The sequence below is a fragment of the Molossus molossus genome, unplaced genomic scaffold (genome assembly GCF_014108415.1).
Source record: "Molossus molossus isolate mMolMol1 unplaced genomic scaffold, mMolMol1.p scaffold_m16_p_21, whole genome shotgun sequence".
Classification (NCBI taxonomy): Eukaryota; Metazoa; Chordata; class Mammalia; order Chiroptera; family Molossidae; genus Molossus; species Molossus molossus.
This window is the reverse complement of record NW_023425357.1, coordinates 20,706,017-20,727,654: the sequence shown is the minus strand read 5'-3', so window position 1 is coordinate 20,727,654 and position 21,638 is coordinate 20,706,017. Positions and strand designations below refer to the sequence as shown.

General features: G+C 54.9%; 1 protein-coding gene across 1 annotated transcript in view; it reads right to left on the bottom strand.

Annotated features, from left to right (window-relative positions):
- CUNH16orf74 (chromosome unknown C16orf74 homolog) overlaps nucleotides 1-21,249 on the bottom strand; it is a 33,639-nt gene extending 12,390 nt beyond the window's left edge. Inside the window, exons 1-2 of the mRNA XM_036275815.1 lie at nucleotides 21,176-21,249; nucleotides 10,498-10,545 (exon numbers count right to left, since the gene is read on the bottom strand). Of these exons, the coding sequence (XP_036131708.1) occupies nucleotides 10,498-10,525 (28 nt within the window). The 5' untranslated portion in view covers nucleotides 10,526-10,545; nucleotides 21,176-21,249. The remainder of the gene's footprint in view (nucleotides 1-10,497; nucleotides 10,546-21,175) is intronic.
- Between the last annotated feature and the right edge of the window lie 389 nt (nucleotides 21,250-21,638).

Genomic DNA, 21,638 nt, shown 5'->3' with positions numbered 1-21,638 from the left:
AGCTGGGAAAAAATAGGGAGGGTCCCTGGTGATCCTGGCAGCTGTTGGGACCGGCCCACGCTGTGAGGATGGCACTCCAGGAGGCCAGGCCAGGGGCCGTGTGAGCACCTTGTGGGAATCCATCATTGCTCCTCCCAACGAGGCTGACAACGTGAGAAGCCCATCTTCCGGATGGGGACAATGAAGCACAAAGAAGTCCAGGGCCTTACCCAGAGTCATGTGAGATTTTCTGTTGAGCCGGATCAATGACCGGAGGAGCGAGATGATGGAAGGGAGCATCAGGATGGGACAGATGTGGGACTCAGAAAAGGCCTCCCAGAGGGGGCCAATCTGAGAGCAGCAGGAAAGATGGAGGAGAGGGCACTCAAGTCAGCCACAGCATGCACAAAGGCCCTGGGGCAGGGACGCAAGGCCCTGGGGCAAGGACATGGGGTGCTGGGGCCAGCACTAATTCCTCAGAGATGACCCAGCGTCTGGATTTAGTGCAGATCTTTCAAAAACCAAACCGACAAATGCCTCTGAGGGTTTCAGATGCACTTAATCTTTTTTTTTTTTAATTCCAATTAAAGGGAAAGCCATGCATTATTATGGATGAGGCCAGGGCAGTGGGTGGTTTTACCTTCTGGAGGCAGCAGGCCCAGTGGAGATGGCAGTGGATGTTTTAAATCTCTTTTTAATTAAGGGAAAAGCTCTGGCTTGCGTCAGGGATGAGCTGCTGGAAAGAACCTGGGAGGAAGAGCGGTTGAGAGGTTCCAGCACAGCCAGGTGGGGAAATGTGCTCACCTCCCCGACAGTCCTTGTCCAACACCCACCTGCTGCCCCTCAGCAGGGACTCTGGCAGCCCCTCCATCCGGCCAGCCCTTCCCAGTTCCAGCAGATGGCGCACCACACTCCGCCCAGCCCCGGGGCCCTCCGGGATGCTTCAGGGCCTCGGCCACAGTTCAGCGGGCTAGGCTCAGACCGCAGTGTGGTCTTGGGCAAGCTGCCCCTCCTCCTGGCCCTTAGTCTACTCATCTCTAAAATCGACACAAGACCACTGCGAGAACTGAAGTCGAAGAAAATGAACAAGGCACTTGGCACCCGCCTGGCCTGTGGTGGATGCTTGATGCGGGTGACTCGGGGTTCCTCACTGTCGGGGTTTGGAGCACGATGGTTCTTTGTGGTGGGGCCGTCCTGTGACTGGTAGGGTGTTTAGAAGCATCCCAGGCCTCTAGGTGCTGTAGCACCTTTCAATTGTGACAACAAAACAGTGTCTCCAGACACTGTGAAACGTCCCCTCGGGGTGAGGTTGCCAGGTAAAATCCAGGACACATCCCTTTGAGTATACGAAAAAGTCCGTCCCGTGCACTATCTCGGACATATGTCTGCTAGACAAGTGTTCCTTGTTCATCTGAAATTCCAATGTAACTAGGCATCCTGTTTTGTGTACTTTTCCCTCCTCTATCTAGCAACTCTACCAGCTGGGAGGTACCAAGTCACAGCAACCATAGCACCATATGGACAAGAGCTTGGCACTTCCTAGCGAGGCCCAGGAGCTGCTGTTTCCCCCGTCCCCGCGGCCCCTCTGCACGCCCGCGTGGCGGGAACTACCGATGGCTGAGCCCGGAGAACTGGCACCTCCAGTCTGCCCTTCACCAGCTGTGTGGACTGAGCGAGTCTCTTACCCTCTCTGCCCCTGTTTCCTCGGCTGCAAACGGACTAAGTTATAGATGGCGGTACATGGTTGGCCCCTTGCTGGAATGAAGATTCGAACTCGCGCCCTCGATCATAAACTCGAAACCTGCAAGGCTCTCATAAGGACGCATGGCATTACGTGGAAGGTGTGTGGGGCAGCCCGGCCGACAGCAAGGGCTTAGCGGGGCCCTCTCATTAGGACGTGGGAGTAATTCAGGGCGTCAGGCAAGGAGAATCCAGTCTCAGCCCTGCCCGAGGTGATGTCCCCTCTGGGTTCAGTCCCTCCCCCATGTCCTGTAGATGAGGAGGCGAAACGACTGTCTCCCTCAGTCCAGGACACCCCTGCAGGGCCACACCAGCTCCGGAGAACCCCCCCGAGGGACTGTGGAGGCCCAGCTGCAATGCTCAGAAGTCCAACTCCCCTTCCGCCAGCTGGCTTTCCACTGTCCGTGGCGGGTGTTGATGCCACGAGCCCTCCCAGGCCATGGGTCTGTCCTGCCACCTGGGACAAGCCGAGGACAGTTATCAGCTTGTGTGCTGGACTCCTGGCCTAGTTAGTGACCTCTCAAGGTGGGTACCAGGCTTGCTCGCTATTATTGCCTTGGGCATGGAGGGCGGGGCCCACAATGATAAGTACAATTTTAAAGACACTTCGACAGGGCAGAAAGTATATGGACGGATCGTGGCGACACCAAGGCCTCAGCAGTGATTTCTGTATTCCCACCGCTCGCGGGTGCCCTTCTCAGCCCCTGGCGTGCCCCCTGCCATCCCAACAACAGCCCTGCCCCCATGCCCGGTTTACAGTGAAAAACAAAAGGCTCTGATTCAGGGAGCTGACGACCAAGCCGCACAAGATCTGGATCTGTCGGACCAGAGTCCTTTCGCTTTGCACTGGCCCGTCTCGGGCACCGTGAGGCTGCAAAGCACAAAGCGAAAAGATGGGGAGTTGGGGCGGTCAGAGGTGGACCTGGGCACATCACTCCCGGGTCCAGATCCAAGTCTGCAGCCCGACCCCGGCATCTGAAGGCTCCCCGGAAACGATGTCCCCAGGAGGGAGAAGGGCAACTCCTCAGTGCCAGGAGAGCCAGGCTGCTCAGGCGATTATTGCTTAGCACAGACCTTACTGGGGAGTCCTGAGCAACATAAAGCCGGGGAGGCCCCCAGCACCCGTCTCCCTGTCCCTGTGTCCCTTCTCCTCCTCCCGACCCCTCCTCGAAGGCTCGCTCTTCAGCCTTCATTCATTCTAAATACTTCCATGCAAGGCGAGAAGGGACCTGCCAGGCAAGAAGGGGGGGGTGGGGGCGGGGCACACGTCTAGGTGCCCAGTCATATTCCTGACACCCTCTGGGCCCCAGCTCAGTCACATTCTAGCTGTGTGACCTCGGACAGGGAGTTCTACTGCCTGATGCCTCAGTTTCCTCATCTGCACACTGGGGATGACGAGCAACTCTCCTCAGTACGGGGGGGACAGGAGTGGAACCTGGCTGGTGAGCACTGAACTCCCTCCTGGGCCGAGTGACAGCACAGCTGCCCCGGCCACAGACAAGTCCCGGTCTGCAAGACACTGACTGTGTCCCTACTGGGCGTCAACCCAGGGCCAGGACAGGCTTTGGGGGTGAGCAGGGCAGCCGTGGTTTGTGACCCTGTGGAACTGGGTAAGGGGGAACTGTCACCTGAGTACTAACCGCTGTGTGCTCAGGCTGGTTCCGACCCAGGTGTGGTAGGGACTGTCTCCTACCTGCTGTGACACTTGACTTTCACACTCAACGCCCGCCCACCCTCCCTCCCTTCTGCCCTCCCTCCCTCCCTTCTGCCCTCCCTCCCTTCCGCCCTCCTTAGGGAAGACAGCAGGTGCTGGAGGTTTAGCTTAAGAAGACAAGGGCTAAGTCCCTGCTGGGAGCCAGAGGCTGCTCTCTCTAGGACAGGGCAGGCCAAATTTAAGCACCATCTGCTTCAGTGTTTAAAACAGGGTTGGATGATCCATCCCCTTCTCTGAGCAGGCAGGCTGGGGGTCCTCTAGGCCCCCCAGCCCCCATCTCCTGAGCAGAGATCTGTTCAGAAGGTTGCAGAAGGAGCCCGGGATTGGAGCCTACATACCTGGGTTCTCAGCCAAGCTAACTTGCCCCCTTGTTACCTTGGGCAATCAGTCTGTACCCTGGGCAGCATAAAGCGTCATAAACACACCCGTGCCCAGGACCCACCCACACCAACCAAATCCCTACCCTGCAGAGTGGGCCAGGCCTGCACCTTTTCGAAAGCCTGCCTCGTGACCCTGGTGTGCAGCAGAGGTGGCAACCCCTGCTCTGGGATGATCATGGTGCTTCCTGTTACTCTGAAGAGAAATTCTTGATATCACACCTGAGGTCCCACAGCCCCTCCTGCTCAACCCCCTATTCCTGCCACACTTGCCTCCTCAATGCTCATCAGCTCACTAAGCTTGTTCCTGTCTCAGGGCCTTTGCACCTGCTATTCCCGCTGCCTGGATGCTTGCTGTCTGCTGCCCTGCTCTGTCCCAGGCCCGCTCTTCCAGGCTTGGTTGCTCCTCAGTGACGCCACCTCTCCCCAGGGTGGGCCAGGATGCTGGTCTCCGTCCTAGCATGCAGCAGTTAGCACCGAGGCAACAGTTCCAATGAGCATCCCTCCCCCAGTGTCTCCAGTTTCGTGGGGGTAAGAAACCACGGCTGCCCTGCTCATCCCCGAAGTCCTGAACCTCGCCCTGGGCCGGTGCACAGGAGGGACGCAATGTTTGTGCTATGAATAATCTCGACCAACTCTGGACTACAGCAGTGGGACAGCAGGAACCGAGTGTCCACACTAGAATGGGGCAATACGGTGTGCCTCTCATTTTCACCGGGACCTTCAACACCAGTCAGAAAAATAGGCGTCATAACTGCCAGCCCCTAACCACCCCCCCAGCCCCACCCAGGTCACAGGCCGAGTGGAGGAGAGGCTCTGAGGCCCTGGGAGGGGAGCAGGAGACATGCCTGGGTAGTCAGGGGTCCCAGTTCAGGTGGCCAGGGGTGAGGGGGACTCTATGTATCCTTCTTGGTCCCCACCATCACCATCATCACATACTCAGCAGGAGGGAGTGTCAAAACCCACCACCATCAGCCGAACCCCAAGAGTAGGGCATTTTACAAAACACCTGACCAGCTGTCTTCAAAATGGTTGTCACAGAGACACACACACAAAAATGTCACAAAGACAAGGAACTTCTGAAAAATTGTCACAGCCCAGAGGAGCCTAAGGAGACGTGATGACGAAATGTTAGGGTGGGCTCCTGGGACAGAACAAGGACACGAGGTAGAAACGGAGAAATCTGAATAGCGTACGGACTGTAACATAAGGTGTCTGCATCCATTCAGCAAGTGGAATGAATGTGCCGTACTAATGTCTGAGGTTGACTACAGGGCCAAGTGGCTGGAGGGTATGTGGGAGCTCTGTGCTACCTTCCCAATTTTTCTATAAATCAAAAACTGTTCTGAAAAATAAAGTCTATTAAACAAACGAACCAACCACCAGCCCAGAACAAAGTCTCCATCTCCTGGCCCCAGAAAGCCAGTTGGCTGGGACCAGCCCTGTCTCAGGGGCCTGTCTCCATGGTGATGCTGGAGTTGGCTGGGGCTGGAGCAGGCACCCTCCAGGGAGCCCGGGGGACCACACAGACCGCCAAGGTGGTCCTGGTGGGAACCCCCCGCCTCCAGTTTAACTCTCCCCTGTGGAGGTCTCCACACACCTGGAGCTATGTCCAGACAGGGAAGGTGCAAGGGGCCAGGACGGACAGGAAATCCTGTTCCCTGGACATCCATTTCCGTGCTCATCTCAGCTCTCTCTTGAAACCTGGCCCTGGAGATGTTCCCATGTTACAGATGGGGAAACTGAGGCTTGGGTATCTGAAGTGAGTTGCACAGGGCTGCAGTTAGTCAGGGGCAGAATGGCATTTGAACTCAGATCTCTCTGACCCCTGAGCCACTTTGGTTCTCAAACTTGAGTGGGCACCAGGATCCCCCTAGGGATTGTTTGTTAACAACCTCCAGAGCTTTGGACTCAGTAGGACCAGGTGGGTCCTGAGAATTCATACATCTGACTAGTTCCCAGGTGATGCTCAGAGTGCAAGTCTGAGGAGCCCATTGAGAACCACACGGCCCACCATGCTGTGTCCTGGGCAGTGCCACCCACTGCTGACCCGTAGAGAACGTGCTTACAAACCAGGGAAACCACCACCTCTCCCTGCCATCTGTGGAACCAAGCCCCTCCTGACAGGCCATGTGACCTTGAGCCAGTGAGAGCTCCCCTCTGCCTCGGTCTCCCTGTCTGTAAAGTTACCTACGTCGTCCAGCTGCATAAGGATGACATGGGTGTATTGGGGGCACATGCTTAGGGAGCAGTACCAGGTTCACACGGATGCTCACCCAGCACACGCCAGCCTGTATGGGAGAGGACACAGGGAGGTGCTCTTGGACAATGGAACGTCCCTATATGTCACAGCTGCTACGGCCAGGCCCCTGAGCACAGGGACCCCACTTAAAGTGCCCCGCTGTGCCCACTCTCCTTTGGAACCAGACACAGAAAGATTTAGGCATAATTGTATCCCTCTCTCTAATGTCCCTCTCATGATCCCCCATCTCAGCTAAGTCTTGACTGCCAGTCAGAAGCATATTCCTGTCCCACACACAGGAGGCTCAGAGGCAAAGCGACTTGTAGTGGGTTGAACCGAGTTCCCCCCAAATTCAAAATTCAAGTCCTTCCAGGACCTCGGAATGTGACCGTATTTGGGAATAAGGTCTTTGCAAATGTCGTTAGTTAAGGATCTGGCGATGAGATCATCTTGGATTTGATACTGGTTCTAAGTCTCAAGACTGGTGTCTTTGTAAGAGGAAGGACCCAGAGACAGGGGAGAAGGTCACGTGGGGACAAAGGCAGAGACTGGGGTGATGCGGCCACAAGCCAACGGACGCCTGGAGCCCCCTAGAGCCAGAAGAGGCAGGAAGGATCCTCCCCAAGTGCCTTCAAAGGAAGCACGGCCCTGTGACACCTTGATTTAGGACTGCTAGCCTCCAGACTGGGAGTGAATACATTTCCGTTGTTTTAAGCAACTCCCACCCTAGTTTGTAGCCACGTGACGGCGGCCCCAGGACACTGAGACACCATCTTACAGGGTTAATGTAAAGATTTAAGAGCTTGTGTGGCCCTGGCCAGTTTGGCTCAGTGGTTGGAGCATTAGCCTGCGGACTGGAGAGTCCCGGGTTCGGTTCCCGCTAGGGGCACGTACCACAATAAACAAACAAACAAAAAAAGAGCTTGTGTGGATAGTTTCTGGTTGCAGTGGCTACTTTAAAGGTCAAATTAAAATGTTTACCTCTGGTCCTGGCCGGTTCTGCTCAGTGGTTAGAGTGTCGGCCTGCGGTCCAGAAAGACCCGGGTTCGGTTCCCACTAAGGGCGCGTACCTCGGTTGCAGTTTGTACCCGGCCCTGGTTGGTCATGTGGGTGGCAGCCACTCGATGTGTCCCTTTCACGTCGATGTTTCTCTCTCTCTCTTTCTCTTCCATTCTCTCCCTCCCACTCTATCTGAACAAAAAATGGAAAAATGTCCTCGGGTGAGGATGAAAAAATAAATTAAAAAAATGTTTTCCTCAGGCCCTCCTGGTGTGGCTGAGTGGTTGAGCATCGACCCATGCACCAAGTGGTCGCCGGTTCGATTCCTGGTCAGGGCATGTGCCCAGGTTGTGGGCCAAATCCCCAGTAGAGGGCATGCAGGAGGCAGCCAATCGATGTTCTGTTCATTGATGTTTCTTTTTTTGTTTTTAAAAGCTTTATTATTTTATTTTCTCTCAAAGGTTTTTTTTTTTTTTTTTAATATGTTTTTTATTGATATTTTAGAGCAAGAAGAAGGGAGAAAGAGATAGAAACAACGATGTGAAAGAGAAACATGGATCAGCTGCCTCCTGCACAACCCCCACAGGGTATGAAGCCCGCAACCTGGGCTTGTGTCCTGACCTGGAATCGAACTGAGACCTCTCAGTCCATGGGTCGACGCTCAATCCACTGAGCCACATTGGCCTGGTTCACTGATGTTTCCATCTCTCTCTCCCTCTCCCTTCTTCTCTCTCTAAAATCAATAAAGAAAAAAAAATTATAAAAAAATGTTTTCCTCTGAAAAAGCTGTAAGGATGGTGGTTAAAGCCAGGCCTCTGGGGCCAACCTCCCTGGGTTCAAACCCCACACGGGCCCCAGTATGTGGCCCCAGGCAAACTGCACTGCCTCTCTGTGCCTCAGCTCCCTCATCTGGAAACTGAAAATCACAACAAATCCACCCAGCGATGGAGAAGGGCGGGGATGAGTTAGTGGCTCGCACAGAATGCAGAGAACAGGGCCCTGCCCAGGCGAAGCCCCCCAGCAAGAATTCACCATTTACCCTAATTATCTGACCTGCTTCCTGATCGCTGGACCTCATTCCAAAGAAATAACCATTTTTAAAAATTCCAGAAGCAAAGACGTTTAAAGTGGCATTATCTACAAAAGCGACACGTTGGAAACAACCCAAAAACCAACTCTTGACAGAACCTGAGAGAGGCACCGAAGCCCCGTGAGAACGGTACCACCTCAGGAAAGACAGCAGGACGCTGAGACAGTAACTGGGAGTAAAAGACGCGCACAGAACCCGCCTGCTGCGCCCGGCACCAGGCAGCACCTAAGAACCAGGGACGAGAAGGCACACGGACAACCGGGAGGGTTACAGGGCTGCAGGGTGTCCCCTGTGCTGAGGTTTCCTTGAATGCGACAAATTCCTAATGAGAAAAGTGAAAATAAGCCTCTGCAGAGGGCGCTGGGGCGTAGGGCTGGCGGGCCTGGGTCGTCTGGGTTTAGCACAGAGAGAGGGGTTCCACGCTCTGCCCGCCCCAGGCACACCCAAGCCTGTGTTGCCAAGGCTGGGGGGAGGGCCGGGCGGTGGGCTGGCCCCAGAGAGCTGGCAATGAAAAATGTATGAGCAAACCTGCCTGGTACTTCGGGCTCAGTTCCGGCACTTAGCTCCTCCAGGGCCCGGCCCGGAAGGAGGCCCTTTCAGGAGCTCGCGGCCCAGGGGCACTCAGCCTGCTGCTCAGACTCTCAGTCATGGGGGGTGGCGGGTGGGGGTAATCTCCCAGGGACTCTCAGCACCTGCAGCTCCTGGGTATCTCCACGTTGCCCCAGAGGTCCCTTAAGGGGCTTGTTTTTTGTCAAAGATGTCCCGACACAGCAGCCTGGTGCCCGTGGAGGGATGAATGGATCAACGAAACGTGGTCTACACACACGGAGGGGTGTCACTCAGCCTGACAAAGGCAAGGCAGACACCGGCTCCAACACAGATGGGCCTCGAGGACATTACGCTCAGGGAAATGAGCCAGTTACAAGAAAGAGAACTACTGCATGGTTCCACTTACATGAGGTCCCCAGAGCAGTCAATCCCGAGACAAGAAGTAGGACAGTGGGCGCCGGGGGTTGGGGCAGGGGGGACAGGGAGTTTGTTTTCAAAGGGGACAGTGATGGTCGCACAATAGTGCAAATGTGCTCAGTGCCGCTGCCCCGCGCACTTAGGTACAGTGCTCCCCTTTATGCTACGTGTATCTTACCCCAGTAAAAACCAGAACAAACGGCTTGTCCCAACCACCTACTCTGTGCCGGGCACTGGAGAGATCCGGAGTGAAGTCCGAAGAAGAGGGTCCCAGAACTCGAAGGTTTGGTCTCTGATCCCAACCTCTGGACCTCTGCCCCCCATAGGTACTCACTCAACAAACACCTCCCCGAACTCCTGCCTGGGCTCAGCCTGGAGCCTCCGAGGGACCAGGCCCTAGAGGGTGGTGGACTGTTTGGGTCTCCTTAGCACCCATGCCCATGTTGCAAGCAACACCCTGATTTTCTCCAGGGGAACCACTGCTCCCTACTTGCATGTGGTCCCGGAGGAGCTGTCCCTCAGGCTGCCCCATCCCACACGGGGGGACAGGCATAAGCCCTGAACTGAACTGACCAGAGGCTCTCCTGGAGCTCACTCATCCTAACTGTGGGACCCGAAGGAATGGAACCTGAATGATGGTCCGTCACCCCGGCCTGCCCTTCCCGTGCCTCCTGACTCCCGGTGGTGGAAGGACAAAGCCAGGATCAGGCCCCAGACATCCAGGAGCAGAGTCGGGCTGGTGAGCATGCTGCATGTGGGCGAGGGCCCGTCCAGGGAGACTCCCAGATTCCTAGCTGGGTGGAAGCATTTGCTACGGAATAATGAACGGGCTTTGAGGGGAGGTCTCCATGTGGGCCATATGAGTCTGGGCGCCCCCCGGTCATCCAGACTCTGAACAGAAAGGTCTAGAGCACAGGACAGAGGTCTGGGCTGCCTCTGCCAACACTTCTCAGTGATTCTGTGTCCTTCTAGAACTCTCTCCCCTCTCCCAGCTTGCTTTCCCCGGCCTCTGGCAGGCCCGAAGCTGTTATCTAAGTGATAACAGGCCAGCAGGGTGGAGAGCAAATACCCTGTGTGCCTGGCACCTAGTGTGGAGCCTCTTACTCCCTTACTCTCCACAGCCTGGGATGGATCCCTGTGAGAAGGAAACTGAGGCCTAGGGGGCGCTGCAACGTTCCCGCGCCACTCAGCTGCCATTGAAAGGGCAGGTCTGGAGAGCCCTCAGAGGCAGAGCATTTATAGGGTGCCTACTGTGTACAGGCGCTGCCTTAGGTGGGAGGGTCCCCTCCCTCTCCAGGACAGCAACACTAGGGTCCCACCCTCTCCTGCCTCATTCCTTTGCTTACCCCCGCCCTCCCCACAGAGCGGGTGAAGGAGAGCCGCACCTTACCTTTCAGACAGGACAGCTTAAGCCCCATGTTGGCAGCACCCCTGCAGCCTGCGGAGAAAGGAGAGGCTTGTTTGTATTGACCACGTGTGGCCAGGCCCCCGCCCCCCGTCCCCACCCCCACCGGGTGCACAACAGGAAGCAGCGGGGAGAGAAAGCGAGGCCTCCAGGTTGTGGTGCCTGCTGACTACCTCGGGGCTGAATTTGCTCAAAACTCGAGTCGGTGCTGGTGGAAAAAACTTTCAGGCGCCTCAGAGCTAAACATACTGGAGGCTGGCTGCGCTCTCGGGTAAAGTTGACAGTGAGGGCGTGGTCGGGGAACTGACGATGTGGAACCCACACCACCTGGCCTTGCCTTTCAGGGGCCACAGGTGCTGGCTGACTTCACAATGTGGGGACCCTCCGCCAGCTTCAGGGGTGGCCCAACGCTGGCCCACCACGATGGGTCCCTCTTTTAAAGTGCAGATTCTTTCCAAATCGGACAGATTAAGCTGTAAGGGGTGCGAGTCCCCATCCATGAGCATTAAAATGGTCCCAACCAGTGTTCCCACGATCTTCCCGCAGTGATGCATCCTTTTTTTTTTTTTTATCCTCACCCAAGGACATTTTTCCATTTTTTTGTTCAGATAGAGTGGGAGGGAGAGAGAGGAAGAGAGAGAGAGAGAGAAACATCGACGTGAAAGGGACACATCGAGTGGCTGCCACCCGCATGACCAACCAGGGCCGGGGACAAACTGCAACCGAGGTACGTGCCCTTAGTGGGAACGGAACCCGGTCTCTCTGGACCGCAGGCCAATGCACTAACTGCTGAGCCAAACCGGCCAGGGCCAATGATGCGTCCTTAGTGGCGAGTGATCAGCTGAGGCGTAGCAGCTGACCGTGCTCAAGCACATGTGTATTCTTGACACTCCGTCCTCAGCAACAACCCTGTGAGGCGCTATTACTGCCCCCTGTTTACAGATGTGGAAATCAAGGCTCAGAGAGGTGGTGTCCCCTGCCTGAGGCCACACAGCTTACAATGAGAGTGGAGCTAGGATTCAAACCTGGGTCTGTCCTGACCCCCAGCTGGGGCCCACCCCACAAGGGCCTTCAAGGCTCTGAATCCAGGCTGTTCAGACTAGCAGGGGAGACAGGCATGCCAACTGGACCTGACAGAGGCATGGTGAGCCTATGGGAAACAGGGAAGGAAGGGTTCCTGCCCCAGCCTGGGAAGCCGGAGGAACATGTCCCTAAAGGTAAGCAGGAGTAGGACAAGCAGGGAACAGCCTTGAAGGCCCCAGGAATAGAGTGTGCAAAGGTCCAGAGGACAAAAAGGGCATGGTCTATGGGAGGAACCAGAGGGCAGGATGTCCGGGCAGGGACAGGACACAGAGAAGCAAAGATGAGCTACACCTTGAGGGCTCTGGGGGCTGGTTGCAGGGTTCAGAGGTTATTCTGAGAGCACCAAGCAGCAAGTCTGCATTCGAGGAATCTGCACAGGCCAGGGGCCACCTGGGAAACAGCAGGTCCCCCTGACTATCACTACATGGGCGGTGCTGCTGGGCCCGCAGCCTCAGCACCCTTGGGAGCCTGTCAGCAATGCAGCATCTCAGGCCCACCCAGACACACTGAGCCAGAATCAGTATGTTAACAAGGGCCCCTCAGATCCGTGTGCTTGTCAAGGTCAGAGAAGCTCTGCTCTGGGCCACACACGTGGAGCCTGAACTTCGAAGAGGCAGGGCAGTGGAGAAAGAAGCCGCTGGGAGTCCAGGAGACACACGGGCTTGGAGCTGGTGGGACCCCAGAAGGGGCTGGTTTGGAGGAGGGGCCAGGATAAAGGCTTCAGTTTTAGCCAGGCTGGATTTGTGGGGCAGGGAGGAGGTGGACTGGAAACAGGCACTAGAGGATGGAGCAGGGGAGACTGAGGAAGGTGGGAGAGAGAACCGATCCTGCGAGGACAGGAGAGACAGAGAGAAATGGGTGGGGACAGATTCAGGACAGACTTGTGCAAAAGGAAGCTGTCCCACTCAGGAGCAGGCCCTGGAGCAGTAGCTCTCCTGGCTGGGACCAGGGCCTGGCTCAGCCCTGTGACCTCAGGCAGGCTCCTTAAGCATCCTAGACTTCACTCTTCTCATCTTTGAAATGGGGACGATGCACTTGCAGCCTCAAGGAGCAGTGAGAACGGATGTCAGAGATGAGGCTAGAAAAGGAGCGAAGCCCAAGGGCCAGCTGCTATGATTTAGGACAGCGATGGAGGGAAGGGAGGTATCAGTCTCATCGGGGCCTGTTCTCCAGGGTCGCACTCTACGGGGAACGTGTGCAGGCTCTCGGGCCCCACCCCACACACCTCCTGAAGGCGTAGGAGATGCATTTCCACAAGGCCCAGGGGATGATCCCTGCCGGTGAAACGCTAAACACCGCATCGTCCGACACAGAATCACTTGGGTGCTTTTTAAAATTTTGGATGCCGCCTGGCAGGTGTGGCTCAGTGGTTGAGTGTTGACCCATGCACCAAGAGGTCGCCGGTTCGATTCCTGGTCAGGGCACATGCCCAGGTTGTGGGCCCAATCCCCAGTGGGGGGCATGCAGGAGGCAGCCAATCAATGTTCTCTCATCTCTTTCTCTCTCTCCCTCTCCCTTCTTCTCTTTCTAAAATCAATAAAGAAAAAAAAAATTTTTTTTGGATGCCTGGGTCCCATCCTGGGGTGGGCCTGGGGTGTAGCTTGGCACTGGGACTTTTATTTTTATTAATTTTTTTTTGTTAATCTTCACCTGAGGATACTTTTCCATTCATTTCAGATAGAGTGTGAGGGGGGGGGGAGACAGAGAAACATTGATTGAGAGAGACACATCTATTGGTTGCCTCCTGTATGCCGACTGAGGCCAGGGATCGAACCTGCAACCCAGGTACGTGCCCGTGACTGGAATCGAACCCAAGACCCTTCAGTCTGCGGGCCGACGCTCTAACTGCTGAGCCTACTGGCCAGGGCAGCACTGGGACTTTTGAAAACTCTCCGAGGGATTCTAATGTGCAGGATGAGATGCTAAGGAGAGAGTATCCTTGTCAGGGGAAGATGGGCTGAGGCTGGGAAGAGAAAGCCAAGACCAGGCCTGTGGGAACCACAGGCACCAGCCCTGGGCAGAGCCACCTGGCAGAGACTCACGGTCAGTTAATCCTCACTACAGCCCTGTGAGGTTGGAACCATTTGTATTCCCACCTCACAGATGGGAAAAGTGAGGCACAGAGAGGTTGGTGAACTTGCACAAGGTCAAATGGATAGCAGGTGGTGGGGCCAGGACTCAAGCCCAGCATTTTGTTTTGTTTTGTTAATCCTCACCCGAGGATACATTTTTTTTTTTTTACATATATCTTAAGACAGAGTGGAAGGGAGAGAGAGAGAGAAACATTGACGTGAGAGGGACACATTGACTGGTTGCCACTCGCACGACCCCAACCTGGGACGGGGACGAACTGCAACTGAGGTCCGCGCCCTTGGCCGGAATTGAACCTGCAATTCTTTGGTCTGTGGGCCGATGCTCTAACTGTTGAGCCAAACCAGCCAGGGCCAAGCCCAGCACTTTGGACTCTAGAGCCCATACTTCCAAACATGGAGCTTTTAGGTGGGTGGTAGCATGGACCTGACCTCTGTCTGTCTCCCCAACCCTCCCGAACCTGGGTCTCCCCCTCTGGGGTCCTGCAACCAAGGTCAGATCACCAACAAATAAACCCAGGACCTCCGATGGCCACTGTAAGAAAGACACTTAATAACATCACAGCGGCACACCTGGTCTGCACAACGCACTCTGATTTTATAGTCTAGTCTCTTTTCTAAGTGTTGGTTACAGCCCACTCAAGAGATTCTACGTCACATCCCATCCCAGGGTTTGAACAATGATTTATGCTCACAGATGAATCTTCACAGATGAATCAATATCAGGACTTAGCTGTAAAATACTCCAGAAAAACAAGTCGCACAGGGAGCAGGGCAGACATACAATGAGGGCGGGGGGCTGTCTGCTGCTGACGCTGGGAAATGGGAGTTCATCACATACTTGTGTGTCTGAAAAATAACAAAACAGCCAAAGGAAAGATGGTCTACCAGATGACAGGATAGGGCCGACGTTCCATTTTCTGATTTCGACCATTGTCCTGTGTTCTGTAAGAGGGCCCTTGCGTTTAGGAAGCACTGAAGTGCTTGGGGTCGAGGTCATCATTTCTGCAACTTAACTTTTGAACAGTTCGGCCAGAAAATCATAACAAGCATGTGTAGGTACAGAGACCACCGATAAAGCAAATGCAGCTAAATGCTCGTGTCTAGGGCTGGATACACAGGAGCGCAACTTTTTCTGTAAACTTCAAACCACCTCAAGTGAAGAAGTCGCCAAAGGAAAGAGAAGCAGAGACAGGTTGCGTCTCTCCTGTGCCCCGCCCCACTGCCTCCCGCCGCCGCCACACACAGGGTGCGGTTTGCGTATCAGATCCCGTCTTCCTAGTGCCTCTCTCTGCCAGGAGCGCCCCCTCCCGGAAGAGTTGTCCTGAACCGGTAAGTTTTGTCCCCAAAGCTGTCTTGTAATTTTAAAAATACCTATCTTGCCCTGACCAGTGTTAGAGCGTTGGCCCACAGACCAAAGGGTCTCAGGTTCGATTCCCAGACCTGGTCGGGGTTGTGCAGGAGGCAACTAATCGATGCGTCTCTCTCACATTGATGTTTCTCTCTCTCCCTCCTTCTTCCTTCCCTTCCAATTCTCTAAAAAAAAAATCAATAGAAAAATTATCCTCCGGTGAGGATTGAAAAAACCTATCTCAAAACCCTCAGAGAAAGGAAGAAAACAAAACAAAACAAGAGGATGAGGACCCAGGGGTAGCCCCAGCCTGGATTTAGGGAACACATGGGACAAGCTGCGCCAGAGTCAGGCAAACATTACATCAGGGTCATGTCTATGTGCAGCAATTCTATTCCAGGTTTCTGGAATTCCCAGATGGAGAGCTGACACACACTTTTTTTTCCTTTATTGATTTTAGAGAGAGGAAGGGAGAGAGAGACAGAAACATTGATGAGAGAGAACATCAACTGGTTGCCTCCTGCATGCCCCCCACTGGGGATCGGGCCTACAACCTGGACATGTGCCCTGACCGGGAATCGAACCGGCGTCCTCTTGGTGCATGGGTCGATGCCCAAACAGTGAGCCGCACTGGCCAGGCCACATTGGCTTTTCTTATCCCTACGCACGATGTTGCAACCCTGTTGCTGTGGTTCTCCCACTAGGACAGAACGAAGGCAACAGGCTGGAGAGGGGCGGAGAGGCACCCGAGGAGCTGTGTGATCTTAGACAAATCACTGCCCTCTCTGCGACTGAGGTGCTGAAGTTCCTCAGGCTGGGGCCCTCACCTGTAGAACCAGCATCCTGCCCCCAGCCTCTGGGACAGGGCCTGGGAGCGGTCCCTGCCGTCGCTGCTGTGCTATCACCACCGAACATTCCTGTGAAGGCACTAGGACTGCCAGAAGCACCAGGGCAGTGGGGTCCCAGATCTGACCCTCCGTGTGGCCTGGTGTGCCAGGAGGAAGTGCCCCCGGGGGGGCTTCACTTGGGAGTGTGGACAGGTTCCATCCACTCCACTCCCTCTGTGATCGGGGCTACCAGGCAGAGAGCCAGCCTCCAGCAGAGGCTACAGATGCTTTTACTGGAGAGGACCCCTCCGCCCCAGTAGATGGGCTACGATGTTTGCAAAGGGGTTAAAGCTCGTCTGAATGGAAGCCAGGCAGACGCCTAACTGTGGGAGCGGGGCTACTCTTACCTTCAACTTCATCGTCATCACGACAGTAGGAGCTGACAGACACCAAGCTAATGCGTTCAAGAGGCCAGAGAACTGATGCCACTGAACCCTAATAATACCCTTAGAGAGAAACATCACTGCGGTCCCCATTATACAGCTGAGGGAATGGGGCTCTGGGGGGTCCAGTGCTAATAAGCCACAGCTCTGGGCCGCCGAACGCCAAAGCCCAGGTCCATCTGGCCCCACGCTTCAGAGCCGTATCCTTCTACATGCCACCCTTCATCATTTGAATTTGTTACAAAGATACAGTTTCAGAATTAGAAAATAAAGATGTCGTGGGAGGGGCCTCTTAGTTTGTCAAGATGATATGAGCACTCACTTAGGTCCATGCTACTTCAGGTATAAACGTTCTCTCTTTCACACATTGGCAAGGGTGTGAAAAACCTCCCTTTCATATTGAATTGGGCTCTGTTTATGTTCCCTTCAAAACATCAGAATGTTAATTATTTGCACAACAGCCTGAAGCAGAACAGGTTCTTTCTTGCACCCCGGCAAACAGCCATGGCAGGATCCTCTCTGGTGACAGAGAGGGACAATGATAAAAACTCACTTCCTCCTGCAGGGGCCCGCCCCTCCTCCGAGCGGTGGTGAGATAGATGGATATCTGCTGCTTTGCACACCACACAGCCCTCTCGAAAACCATGAACATCTCCAGGGGAGAGGAGACACTTGGCCAAGCTGTCTGTTATTGTTTTTACAGCAGCCTTGAAGATAGAAACCATAAACTACCAGCCCACAGCAGCGAGTGCTTGCCAGCTCACCGCCTGCAGGTCTGCGATGCAAAGAGAAAAGTCAACTAAGGTGTACTTTGCACAGGGTAGAAAATAATTAAGATGTAGTAAAGCCTGTGGGAGACTCAAGAACCACTCACTGGCTGGAGGGACCCTGCTTTTATATTTCTGGCACCAAGGTCTGCTGGTTCCCTTCAGTTACTCCTGGGTCATGAATGTTTGTCTCTAGAATGTGAGATAAACCTTCCTGGAGTGAATCACAAACCTAGTCTTGGAAGTGGCTGTGGACAGAAGGTTGTCAGATAAGATAGGATGCCCAATTACTTCATGGGACATACGCATACTGGAAATCAGTATTCATGTATCTGCAATTCAAATTTAACTGAGCAGTCTTGTATTTTTTTCTTCTTTAAATCCTCATCTGAGGATGTTTCTTTTGTGTTGATTTTGGAGAGAGAGGAAGGAAGAGAGAGAAACTGATGCAAGAGAAACATTGATCAGTTGCCTCCTGTATGCACCCCGACTGGGGATCCAACTTGTAACCTAGGTATGTTTCCCAATCAGAGACTGAACCTGCAACCTGGTTCTGTGCCCTGACCAGGAATCAAAGCCTCGTGTCCAGGACGATGCTCCACCTGGCCAGGGCACGTCTTCTTTCCATTTTTTTTTTTCTTTATTGATTTTGAGAGAGAGAGGAAGGGAAAAGGAGAGAGAACATTGATTGGCCACCTCCTGCATGCCCCACAACCTGGGCATGTGCCCTGACTGCGAATCGAACCGGCGACCTCTTGGTGCATGGGTCAATGCCCAACCACTGAGCCACACCAGCTGGGCTTGTTTTGCTTTTTAATTGACTTTAGAGAGAGAGGGAGGGAGAGAGCGAGAGAGAGAAACATCTATTTGAGAGAGCTACATCAATCGGTTGCCTCTGTACATACCCCATTAGTACTTTCTTCCCTGTGACCAGGGATCAAACCCGAAACCTGGGTATGGGTCCTAACCAGGAATCAAACCAGTAACCTTCCAATGCACAGAACGACGCACCAGCCCACTGAGCCACCCAGCCAGGGCACGTCTTGTATTTTTATTTGCTAAATCTGGCAACCCTACACAGAGGCTGTCTTATTTCCAATACCTGGGTTTCTCAGAGGAGGCTGCGGAGGCCCAGAGAGAAAAAGTGAGTGAAAGGCAGGGTCAGGCTAGAAGGCCGACTTTGGCCTCTGCACAGCCACCTCCCCGATGAAATCAGAATAACCTTTTGGAGGTCCTGACTCACCGTGGTGCCTCATCTTACCTCCTTAACAAAGACCTCACTGAGGACCAAGCGCAGGGTGAAGAATCACAGCTGAGGAATGTGACTGTTTGCCTAGGTGGGTGGACCCACCAGACAAGATGGAACCAGACTCCACTCCCTGCTGGGAGAATCTGGACAAGCTCTTAGGCAAACACAGGGAAGAAAGTACTAACGGGGCCATGCCGGGCTCCCATGTAGGCACATGGCAAATCTTGGTGTTCCTTCTTCAGTAAAGGCATTTTCTTTTTGCCACAGGATCGGAATTCCTGCAATTCCAGCCAAAGGGACTGTGTTGGGAACAGATGCTATAAGCGTTAACATGCCTTCTATCCTGGTACACAGAGTGCAAACATGAGCATCTTCCTGGCTTCAGCCCACAGACCTGCAGGAGGCTGTGAGCTCGTTTTGGGGAGGCAGGGCAGCTGTCGGGCCCCCAGGGACTCACCAATAGGAACTGAAAAAGGATGGGAGTGGGGGAAGGGGCAGGGTGCCCACCGAAATGCCCAGCTGCTTCTCTGTCACCAGGCAGGGTCTTGGGCCACCTGGGGTCCAGCCTTGGCCTCCCAATGATTGACCAAGTAGCTTTGAGCAAAATACTTGCCTACTGCTCCTCTGGGCTGCTGTGTGGTCAAGCTCAGTGCTTATGATTTGTGCACCTTTCCATGTTATGTCAATAGAAATGTTCATTTAATAATCAGGGGTATGCTATTAGAAGTCAGGTTAATGATTAATTAACCATGGCGTTAATTTAAAAGCATGTAATTGTTTTTACAGCAGCCTTGAAGATAGAAGTTACACACTACAGCCCATAGCAGCGAGTGCTTGCCAGCTCACCCTCTATGGCTTTTCAGTGCAAAGATTAAAGTAAACGAATGCGTTCTTTGCACCAAATAAAAAATAACTACAATGTGGTACTGCCTGTGGGAAACAGAGAACCACCCACTGGCTCCAAGGGGAGATGGGGTGGGGAGGGGCAAGATGGGGTTTCTGGGGAAATTCTGTTTCTTGATCTGGGTGTACACATACAGCACATATTACTGTATGGATATGATATCTTTTTTTTTTTTTTTATCCTCACCCGAGGACATTTTTCGATATTTTGTTCAGATAGAGTGGGAGGGAGAGAGAGACAGAGAAACATCGACGTGAAAGGGACACATCGAGTGGTCGCCTAGTGGGAACCAAACCCGGGTCCCTCTGGACCGCAGGCCGACACACTAACCGCTGAGCCAAACCGGCCAGGGCTGGATATGATATCTCAACCTTTTCATTGGGGGTGGGGAGTCACGCGTGGTGGTCTCAGAGGCCTGGCCCAGCCTCTGCTATAGTCAAGAGGAACTCAATGAGGAGGCTAGGGATTCAAGGCCTGGCCTTGCCACTTACCCACCCGTGTGACCTTAGGTCATTCTACCCTTACAAGCCTCTGTGTCCTCATCTGTAAAATGGGGATATAATAGTATTTAGTCAGAGGATGAAAAGAGAAGATGCAGGCGACGGGCACCAGCACTTAGGGCCAGGGTCTGGCACACAAGTGCTCAGTAAACATTCAATACCAGGGCTCCCCTGTACACTTAGGGGAGTTCCGATTTGAAGTCTCCAGAGGTGATCTAAACCTGGGGCTCAGGGACCCCACAAACAAGAGAAGGGATTCCAGGGAGCAGAGATTAGGCATCAGAGCTTTCCGCCTCCTTGGAGCTGGCAGAGGGATTAAGTCTTTCCATAAATACATTGCCTCCCTCCCAACCAGAGAAAGGAGTACCCAGGGGTGGGGACACAGAACCCAAGGTGGGTGTGGCCTGGACAGGTAGGGGTGCTCCCTAGAGTTAATCCAGCCCCAAACAGGGGCTCCCAAGCATTCCTGGGAGCTGGGCAGAAAATGCCAGAGCTTGACAAGTCAGGTGTGCCTCTCCAGGCCTCAGTCTCCTCATCTGTAAGATGGGGTGATTGCTCTACAAAGGCTGGTATCTCCTAAGTGTCTTCCCGAGGTTACATCCAGGATATAGTGAACAATTCCACCATCAAGGCTGCCATAGGTGTAACCCCCTTTTAAGTGAAAAACCACCCTCCCTGCCCTTCCCCCCTTCCCAGGGCTGCCTTTCAACTCCTCTTCCTCAATGATTCAGGGCTGCTCAGACTTTTCTCTCCATTCTATCAGGCCTAACAGCCAGCCAGGAGCAGTCTGAGAGAAGTCCCCCCCACCCCAGACCCAGCCCGGAAGGGCTGTGGGCCCTCCTTTATAAAGACTGCCTCCCCCCAGTACAACTGAGCAGAGTGAGCTAGAAGTCGTTTGTGCGTTCATACTGGTCGCCCTTTGCGGTTGCAAACGTGCTTTGATGCCCTGGAAGCGAAGGGGGCCCCTAAGTGAGGCGGTTCATAAATAATATATTTTGAAATACTCAATAGAGGGGAAATGGTTCCTCTCGAGGCCTCCTGCCCCCACCCCGGCCGGGCTCCTTTCCAGCTTTGAGGAATGACGACGGTCTGGTCCCTTCCCAAGGAACTCGTGACAGCGCAGGGTGTCAGGTGAAGAGTGGGGGCCAGAGGTTCCACGCGCAGGGACACACCCCCACCCGCCCGATGTAAGTTGCAACACGGCCAGAGGGGCCCCAACTTTCCCCGAAACCGCGTCTCTGCAGAAAAGTCTGCGAGAAGTTGGGGGGACTCCCGGGCCCGCGAGGGCCCCCTACCCTTCCCCGGGGCGCGCCCCTCCAGCCGCCGAAGCTTTCGGGGCGTGGACGCCGCTCAGCGGGGTTGCGGCACCTGGAAGAGCGGCGTCCTCTGGAAGGGGTGGGGTGGGCGGCGCGGCCGGGCACCGGGGCAGGCAAGGCGCGGGGCACTCACCGCTGTTTGGTGGGCTCACTGCGGAGCCGCACCCGGGGCGCGCGGGGCTCGCCCGGGCGCTGGTGGCGGCCGGACTCGGGTGGTCGCGGCAGCGAGCCTGCAAGAGAGAGCAGCGGAGGTCATGGCCCGGGCCGGGGAGTGCGCTGGGGGCCGTTCCGCCCAGAACGGCGCTCCGGGCCGCCGCCGCGCGCGTCCGCCTCCCACAGCCCCTTCCCGGCCCCTGGGGGCGGTGCCGACTGCAGCCCCGCCCTGCCCGCGGGCGCCGGATCGCACCGGCCAGAAGCGGGGGCGGCGCGGGGGCGGCGCGGGGGCGGAGCGGGGCCCGCCTGCCGCCTCCCTGGGGAGAGTGCCTGGGCGCGCCCGCCGGTGCCTCCGGCGTCCGGGACCCTCCTTGCCAGCCTGTTTCCTCCCGCCCGACCAGGAGGGAACCCGTGGAAAGTTTGGGCCGCAGTCCAGTGGGGGC